Raw genomic sequence first — 9,447 nt, forward strand, 5'->3', positions numbered from 1 at the left:
TTTAGAAACGTTTTATTGTATAAAATTCAGCCCAGTGGCCATGTAGTCAGAAGGGGTTAAATTGGGGGGTTGCTGACAGCTATCCTTATCTCCTGGGATCTAGAAACACCTAACCTATAGTTAAAAGTTATTGTGAAAGCATTAAGATGCTTCCAAGGGGGGATTGTTAGGTTTTTAACATATCATTATTAAACATAAATTACATCCAGACCACATGGTCTATTGTTCAAAATGACGCCGTGACCCGGATCCCCCCCCCCTGACTCATACCGAAGGGGGGAGGCGGAGCCCGGGGCTTTTTAGCACATTTCATTGGCTCCAACAGCAGCGGCGTAGGAGGAGCCTAGACTAGTTTTAAAAAAGGGATGGCGGGCTCAGATCGGCCTCTTTCTTACGTGGTGTGTCTAGACTGCAGGAGAAAAGGAGCGCCGGCCGGCTTAGCTCTGATATATATTCACAGATTATTTTTACACTTAATAAAGTGTTTTAAAGAGTACTTTCTGGACTTCCTTCGACTGCTTTCTTCAGGACCTTTTGAACAAAAGATTTATCCTAACAATATTTTCGGATACTACGGACAAAACTGTGTTGTACTGCTATGATGATACGACTTTGTTCCAAACCCTTTTAGACTCTTCCACCACCGTTAGCGCTTCTCTCGGTTAGTTCAGCTCATTAAATATATTATCCACAGTATCGCTTACTTTTACAAATCCAATTTTAAGGTTTAGACAGAAGGGAAAATGTCAATGTAAATAGACAGCAGTTTGTAAAAGATGTTATTTATATTCTAGCATACAAACATACATCGCTCCAAAATATGAATGAACGCTTCAGTCAGGGTTGCCAGATTGCGCATTTAAAACTCCGCCAAAATGCATGGAAAACCGCCCAACATACTCACGAAAAACAGCCGATAATCAGCGCTTAAACAATATTAAACCAGTTAAACATGATCTACTACTGCTGATATCTCACAAATCAGTGATTGATTATAAATTATGAATGGCATTTGAAATAATGAATGGCATTTGAAATAATAAAAAACTAAGACTAAGAAGTCTTAAGAAGTGTTTCTTTAGGTTTTTTGTGTTCTTGCTAGAACTGTTTCTACTTGAAGAACTATTTAGTATAATTCAAGGTTCTTTGCTAACTCAATTAGATTTTTATGGACTTTTTTATTTTGCCACAAATAAATGCACATAACATTTAAGGACTGGAAAACAATCGTGCAATTGATACAGGAAAAAGGTGAAAGAAAGGAATCTGTTTGTAATCTACCTGCTAAATTTTCCTCCAGAGATGTTTTTCTTTGTGTGTGTAAGCAGCAACATACTTCACCTAAAACTTTATATAATCACCTTCAAGAGAGCCAAAACAGAAATAAAACGTTTTATATTAATTCTACACGACAACGTATGTTAAAGTTTGTAATTTAAGTCACATGCTTGTGAGGATTTAAGTTGGTTGCAGAGCCCAGATAGCTCAGTCGGTAGAGCATCAGACTTTTAATCTGAGGGTCCAGGGTTCAAGTCCCTGTTTGAATTATCCACAAAGTTGAATCAGTTCATCTGGACACAAGTTTGTTGTAGAGATACGTTTCGTCACTCAATCCGAATGACTTCTTCAGTCTGAGCTGGTGTTGAATACCCTAACCTTATATGCAGTATATCCATCTCCTCTCTACCACTTTCATAACATTGATTGGGGCATTTAAAAAAGTTAAAAAGTGTTTCTTCAGCAGCTGTTTTCTACCATTCATTATTTATTCTTTGACTAAAAATGATTTATGTAAATGTATTTGATACACATGTTGTGTAAGGTTACAGTAATTATCACTAAAAGCACAAATAAAAGAAATAATTAACACAGTAAAATCAAAGAAAGACATTTTTCATAAATTAGGTGTGGGGGGGGGGGGGGGGGGTGTTAAAATCATTTGAGTAAAATAATGAAAAATAAACAAATGGTGAAATTTAAATGTACACCATCACCTGCAGCGCTGCAGCACTGAAACCTTCTGCCTTTGTGACATCATTGTGATGACACTGAGTGTTCTATGAGAGCTCAGTTTAGTTGAACCTTCAGTGTTTGTACATCATTTCTCATGATGGCTGCTGAACAGGAGAGACGTGCTACCGACCATCCTTCTCTAATGCGACGCTTTTGGCGTAGTCTGTGCTGGCCGTTCGGTCGAGTTCGTTCTCAGACGTCTTTTCAGGACGTCTGTGGTGGCGAGACCGAACCGGAGGGCAGTGTGGACGCAGAGAACCAGACAGTTATGGAGGGATACTTGTTCAAGAGGGCCAGTAATGTCTTTAAAATATGGAACAGGTCTGTAGAGAGCTAGAACACACGATGAGCAATAATTTAGGTAGAAATGAATGGCAAATTAAACCCCTCTAATCATCATAGCAATCGTTTCCTAAATATTGTACATTTTACTGACTCTGACTGATCAACGGCATGTTAAATCAGAATACACGACGATTCAACATGATTTAATATAAAGTTCATTTACAAGTGAAACCCTGCAGAATTTCAGTGCTATGCAGTTGTTTTATTTCTATGATTCCTTTTGTTTCTGTTTCTTTCCTTCAGGCGCTGGTTCCTGATTCAGAACAACCACCTTATGTACAAGAAGAAATCCGGGGTTAGTCACGTGTCCTTTGTCTAAAGTAAAATCAGTAGCAATAGTGGCCTACTGCAAAATCAACATAAAAAGGAGCAACTGTTCCTGAACAATCACTTTTAAGGACTTGTTTGCTAAAGTTTGAGTTGTTTTTGCTGGAACATTAGAGGTAAAGAAATGTTTGAGAAACCTTTTGTGCCCCCAGCAGAATATCATGGTGGTCATAGCTGATTTACGCCTGTGCACGGCCAAACACTACAAGAGCATCGGACGCCGTTGCTGCTTCCAGGTGGTTTCACCTACAAAGTAAGTCCAGTGTATCATCAGGCATGAAAATTCATTTGATTTCTTTATTTATGACACTCTGAAGGGCGTGGATGTGCAACAGTTCTGCTATACAAAGATGAAGAATTAAAAAAGGAACATTTTACTCTCTTTCTAATAGAAATGACATGAAAACCGGAGTGGAATAAGCACTTTGTTGTGCTGTAGATTCGTGCCATGTTCAGGGTGTGTGTGTGTGTGTGTGCGTGTGTGTGTGTGTGTGTAGGATCTGGGTATTGCAGGCCGATTCAGAGGAGAGAAGAGAGGCTTGGATCAGAACCATTCAGAACATGGTTGCTAACACCGATGGTGACAGAACAGACGAATCCATCACTTCCCAATCAAATGAGGTGGTGGATTTGAGCCCAAAACAGGAAGGATCCAGTAGCTCCTCTGAATCACGAGGATCCCAACACACAGAGAGAGACTCGCTACGTCCACCATCCACTTCTGGAACCTCAGGTGGGTTTGAAACTCAAGTCTAACAAGAACACTCGATTCCATCAAGTATAAAGCAAACCAGTTTAAAATGGCCAAAATCAACATTTGAATGGATGCAGACACATTCCATTTCAACTTTCCTACTCTTTCTGATTGATAACTGCTCCGTCCCAAACCTCGTACCCTTGACCATCCACTTCTGACCTTGCCTCTGTACAGCTGAGCTGAGTCTTGGTGAAATTGTGCTGGAATCGGCTGCTGTGTTGGACTCCCTCTCTGATGCTTCTCTAGCGAGCAGTGGTAAGTACACACTACAGCAAGTCGACTAGAAAACTATTTTTTTATTCAGAGCTTAATTTACTAGGTGAAAGGTTCTGAGTGAATGAGTGCAGTGATTTAGAAAAGAATCCAGTTCAGGTAAGATTTAGAACAATTTTCTAGGAAAGATTCACTCTGTGATTGTTTGAAAGTTGATGTAAAACGCTGATACTAACACAAAACACGTCTGTTAAGTCGAGAGTGTTAAAGGTACAGTTGGAGGGACCTCACACATCGAAGAGAGCCCGGAGGAACTGAGCACCAGCACTTCCTGCAGCGACTCCATTCACACAGGTCAGCCACAGCTTTACTGAACCATTCAATGATATTGTGAACTGGTATGATTTCATGATAAAACATTTGTAACGTATGACTCTGTAAAGCTCTATACACTTGTTGTACATCTGATGTGTTAGAGATCATTTACTAACAGCGATTAAATGACATTTGTGTGAACAACAGCTGGTGAGAAGAGCACGACTACAGGAAAGCACTCGGTCCAGAGAGGCAGCGCTCCTTCCAAAGGTCTGTCCAGCCTCACATCTTTCATAGAACAAATATTTTCTAGAGCTTAAATCATGCTGCTCGTGAGTTTTTTATTGAGTTTTTTACTTTTACTGAGGAGTTTCTATCAGATTAAACACACGTCCTGTTTTACAGAGTGCTTCGATAGCCTGTACGGAGTCGGAAAGCTTCTGGGTAAAGGAGGCTGCGGTTCTGTGTTTGCAGGACTTCGTAAGGCCGATGGAAAACAGGTGAGATATTTACTCGGCTCTGCTCAGAGTGACACGAGAATTGCCGATCATTACAAAGCTGCTTTGATCTTAAGATCCACAATGAAAACTTGTAGTTAAAAAGCAAACGGCCCTTTTGGTTACTGTTGGCCAAAAGTACGTTCCCGTAATATTCGTTCCTGATTTTAATAGTTTTGTTTTGCATGTTTTAATAGGTTGCTATTAAGATTGTGCTGAAGAGTGGCTGTGACAGATTCATCACCATTGTAAGTAACATTTGTTTCACTTGTGAAGATGCAACAGCCATATATAAAAAAAACCTTATCTTATAAATGACATGATGCATTAAAATGCAAAATAGCATCGAATGTAACCGCCACTCTGCCTATTGACTATCGATTCCAACCCCATGCTAACCATATATGCTCAAATGTTAGCCTGGTGAGAAGAACGGTCTCCCTGTAGAGGTGGCGTTGATGCTGATGGTGTCCGAGCCACCTCACTGCGAACACGTCCTGGAGCTCCTGGAATGGTTCGACATGCCCGAGTGCTACGTCTTGATCCTGGAGCGACCCGCCCGCTGCATGGACCTCTTCGAATACCGCAGGAACGGCTCACTTCCCGAACGTCTGGCTCAGGTCATCATGTGGCAGGTGGTTCTCGCCGCCCGTCATTGCCGTGATCGCGGCGTTCTCCATCGGGATATCAAGGAGCAGAACCTTCTGGTCAGTTTCGACACGTTAGAGGTCAAGCTCATAGACTTTGGCTGTGGGGACTTGCTCAAGTCGACACCCTACAGACGTTTTGCAGGTAATTGTACCTCGGAGGTCAGCAGTTATAAAAAACAGATGACAGCGATCGCATACGAAAGCCGTGTGTGTGAACCGTTTCTCTCACTTTTATTCAGGCACCATACTATACGCCCCACCTGAATGGATCGAGGAAGGTAAGTATCATGGTTGCGCTGCAACGGTGTGGAGCCTGGGCGTCCTTTTGTTTGTTCTAGTGTGTGGAGAGCTGCCATTCTGGAATGAGAGGGAGATCGCTGCTGGACACCTGATCTTCAAAGCTGGTGTGTCTATGGGTAAGAAAATGCAGAAACATAAGAAGCATGTCTCTTTTAGTTTTTTTTTTTCAAGTGATGTTAAATAGTTTCTATTACAATATTGTAACGACCCGATCACTGCACGCACAGCCTGCCGTCATCTGATAAGACGCTGCCTGGCCAAGGATCCGAATAAGCGACCCAGCCTCGAGATGATCCTGGAGCACAACTGGTTTTCAGAGATCCTTAGGAACTAAGTCCAGGTCAGTCAGAACACATAAGGATAGACCTAAATGGATTTAGCTAAGAGTCTGTGTTAGCATATAGGCCAGATCACATGTTGCAATGAATCATCGTTGCATTTTGCTAATAACATTAAAGACACTAGGTTAGTAATTGGTGTGTAAAGAACTTTTAACCAAATAAAATCATACATTTTTGATAGCTACAACAATTCCTCATGTCAAACTGTTTTTTTTTTCTTTACTCTACAGGCACCTGTATGGGTTTGTAGCAGACAAATCATGGGTGAGCATATTGGAGACTAAGCAATGACTAAATGTGTGTGAACAAAACCGTCCACTGTTTGCTTTCATGTAATGTCAAAGTAATCTGAGAGCATGAACACCAGAAAACACAACAGGAGTGATTTGGAGATCAGAAACATTTTGTGGATCAGCTTGACGAGTCAGTCGACTGAATAATACTGAAGTTTTTCAAGCTGCTTTTCATCCGTTTCCCCCCTTCGATAATTATTACCTTCACATCCCCTTAACACATGATGGAAATCAATCTCACATTATGTTTTCACCACCACAGCACAGGTCTGCTACAAGAACACATCCAGAGCTTTTTAGCTGAGGTTCAGATCATCTCCGTTCCTCAGCACCGTGTACAAACCACGCCAGGTCAGAAAGGTGAGCGCTGGGAGAAAGTGGTTTAGGCAGTTCTTCTCAAAATGATCAGCGTCATCTTATTTTAAACATGCTTTCAATCTGGAGATGAAGCTGCTCTTCCTAAAACATGAATTTAAACATCAATGATTGATATGGGTGTGTGTGTTCTGGGTAATTGTCTTATAGAAAGCCCCATCAATGAACAAGTCTAACCTACTGGAAGATGCAACCAGATCAGATTTGGGCATAAGCATCTGGCAGAAGATGACACGTCTTTGAGTCACCACAATAATCTACGGTGGGTGTCTGGTAATGGATTCTGCAGACTTGTAACACATGTGTATTGTGCCTTGATTGCAGTTGATGGTAATTTAACGGTCATTACATTGTTTTGTGTCCCTACAGATCAACGACCACGTCTGTCGTCCTGAAAGCACTTTGACCTTCTCTGTGGTGGTGTATGAGACAAGAGAGGAAACAAAACCAATAAAATATTGAATAAAACTGTGTTTGTACTGGCGTGTGTATTTTCTTTACCTACTTTATGACCTGCACAACACAGGAGAGCACATTTTATGAGTAATTGATGCAGAAATGTAGATGAATCCTAAACAAGTTTGGAATGACCTTTTCCTGCAGCTGTAGTTTTGTACAGCTGAGAACGTATGGATATAAAAAATGATCAAAATGACCCTTTACAGTTGGCACATTTTGCCCAGCAACATTCCAGGAAACCAGACTTTACTCACTAAATCACTAAAGTACTTTATTTAAACCAGAGGGTCTAATGTCATGTAACAAAAAGCTTTTTCAAAACTGATTTTGTTCATTAAAACATGCTACATATGACATGTTCTGACATTTCAACAACAAATGTTTAAAACACAACATAAAGGCACTGATCCCATAAACTGTAGTCCAGTGGTCATCAACAGGAACACTTCCATGTTTTTAATAGAAGACTGTGCAACTCCCCAGCACATCACTGTTGTTTAGAACTGGCACTACTTATGTCTGTCCAAAGATCTCTCATGGTTCTGTACAGGCTAAACAACAGAAACAGAAATGAACAAGCAACTCGTCACATAAGTGATAAAATATTATAAACTGAAATCTTTATCAATGAATAATGAAAATAATGAAAAAAAATAATTCAAGTTAAATCAAGCAAAGTAAGGTGTGACTCATTTGAGAGTCGTTGCCAGGTGTGAATTGGGGTTAAACTGACTAGGAGGGACATGCTTTATAGGTGGCTGACCAATTGGTGTGAAGTCCCTGGGATAAAGCAGGTTGTATCTAAAGGTGTTGCTGGGTCTGAAAAAGTCATTTTGATGCTCGCACTGGCTGCACGCTTTCTGTCTGCTCTCCGCTTGCTTTTAGTTTTTAGTTATTTTAGTAATTTTTTATCTTTTATTTCTAAAATATAGAGCTCAATCAGCAGACACCGACAATAGATCGGCTGGAAAGGCACAGAATTACAGAAATACATTACAGAAATACATTAAACTAGACATTTAGTTAACGGAGTTTTCCACTAGCCGTCAGACTAAACTCGGGCACAGTTATCAGGACTACCATGGCTCCTATCACTACAGCGGGTTCTTCGTGCTGCTCCAACTGCTACAGACTCCTACGGAAAATCGCTGTGCAGGAGACAAAAATGCTCACAATCCTACCTGGAACGGATAGGAGTAATGGTTCCAGATCACTCGAGGGTGAGTCAAAATCTAACACAGAACAACCAGCTAAACTAAGGCTAGACAGCTTAACAGACTTCCCGAAGCTTGACAGAAGTCAATCAAAACAGGGGAACAGAAACGAGCCATGTGAGAGAATAAGTCGGTGGCACAAACTTGGAGCAAAACCAAAAGCACAAAAGCAGCATGTAGCTGTCTTAATGTTTCCACGCCAGACTGTTCATCATGGGCTCGGAAAGCTAAAACTATTCCAAAAGCTAGAACCGCTCAGAAATCTGATCGAGGTTATCCCCAGTGGTAATGGTAACAAAACAAAACCAGCGAAGCTGACTATAAAAGGGGTCTCAAAGCGGGCTAGCAAAAACACGAGGCTGATTAACCAGAGGCCCTCGCCTGGCTCAGAGACCGCTCCAAAAACTCTGATCGTCGGTGACTCTGCCATCAAGAATATAGGCAGCAGATCAATGCTAACATGCTGTCTCCCGAACATGACTCTCTCAGACTTCCCAACATTCTCTCCCAGCATGAAGCGATCGACCGAATTATTCTGCATGTGGGCAGAAGTGACATTCGCAGAGAGGAGTCAGAAATCTTAAAGAACAACTTCACTGAACTGTTTAATACACTTGAGAAGCTGACTGCTCAGAAGTTCATCAGTGGACCTCTCCCAGCCCGAAGATCTAATATGTTTTCACGGCTACTCAACCTCAACACGTGGCTAAGCAGAACCTGCAGTTTGAAAGGTATGGATTATATTGACAATTTTAATCTATTCTGGGGGTGCAGAGAATTTTTTTACCCAGATGGCACCCACCTAAGCAAGACTGGAGTGAAGGCACTAAAGGACAACCTCCATTTTGCTCTTCACCACCCATCTGCTTCTTGGACTGACTAGACACAATACGTGCATCCTCAACCTCCCTCACCTGCCTTCAACCATGAAGGACCATCAAACATACAATCCCCATCACTGGAGAACACAGCTCAGGCTGAGTTTCTGACTCTTGAAGAAAGCTATTACGACCTTCATCATCAGGCAGTGACACAGCAGTCAACAGCAGAGACATCACAGTCATCCTCCAACTTGTCTCTCTCAACAACATCACCTCCACATATGGATTTCACAGAGAAAATGGAGAAACTGGTGTGTGTTGGGACTAAATTCTCACACTCCATCTCAGCCAGTCCACAGGTTTCACCCAAAAAGCCCAGGGCACCAACCAGTCTAACCTCTTACCTGTACCATGACAACCTCGGGCTGCCCCAGGGGCTCCTGTGGTTCCTTTAAAGCTAGCTCTGCTTAATATTAGATATCTAGCCAACAAATCATTTTTAGTGAATGACATAATTCTATCCTACA

The 9,447-nt window shown here is 41.5% G+C and overlaps 1 protein-coding gene and 1 long non-coding RNA gene across 2 annotated transcripts; both read left to right on the forward strand.

Annotated features, from left to right (window-relative positions):
• The first annotated feature begins 2,110 nt into the window (after window positions 1-2,110).
• LOC134321642 (uncharacterized) lies at window positions 2,111-5,381 on the forward strand. The gene is made up of 10 exons (XM_063003441.1): window positions 2,111-2,334; window positions 2,602-2,653; window positions 2,841-2,938; window positions 3,183-3,418; window positions 3,617-3,697; window positions 3,911-4,009; window positions 4,178-4,240; window positions 4,376-4,470; window positions 4,665-4,715; window positions 4,887-5,381. Exons 1-10 carry the CDS (start codon window positions 2,111-2,113, stop codon window positions 5,379-5,381), a joined length of 1,494 nt encoding a protein of 497 aa, XP_062859511.1.
• A 31-nt stretch (window positions 5,382-5,412) lies between these two features.
• Window positions 5,413-6,894, forward strand: LOC134321759 (uncharacterized). The gene is made up of 5 exons (XR_010013908.1): window positions 5,413-5,533; window positions 5,645-5,757; window positions 5,989-6,411; window positions 6,577-6,688; window positions 6,796-6,894. It is a non-coding gene; the product is annotated as an uncharacterized LOC134321759 (long non-coding RNA).
• The last annotated feature ends 2,553 nt before the right edge of the window (window positions 6,895-9,447 follow it).

This window comes from Trichomycterus rosablanca, chromosome 10 (assembly GCF_030014385.1).
Source record: "Trichomycterus rosablanca isolate fTriRos1 chromosome 10, fTriRos1.hap1, whole genome shotgun sequence".
NCBI classification, from domain to species: Eukaryota; Metazoa; Chordata; class Actinopteri; order Siluriformes; family Trichomycteridae; genus Trichomycterus; species Trichomycterus rosablanca.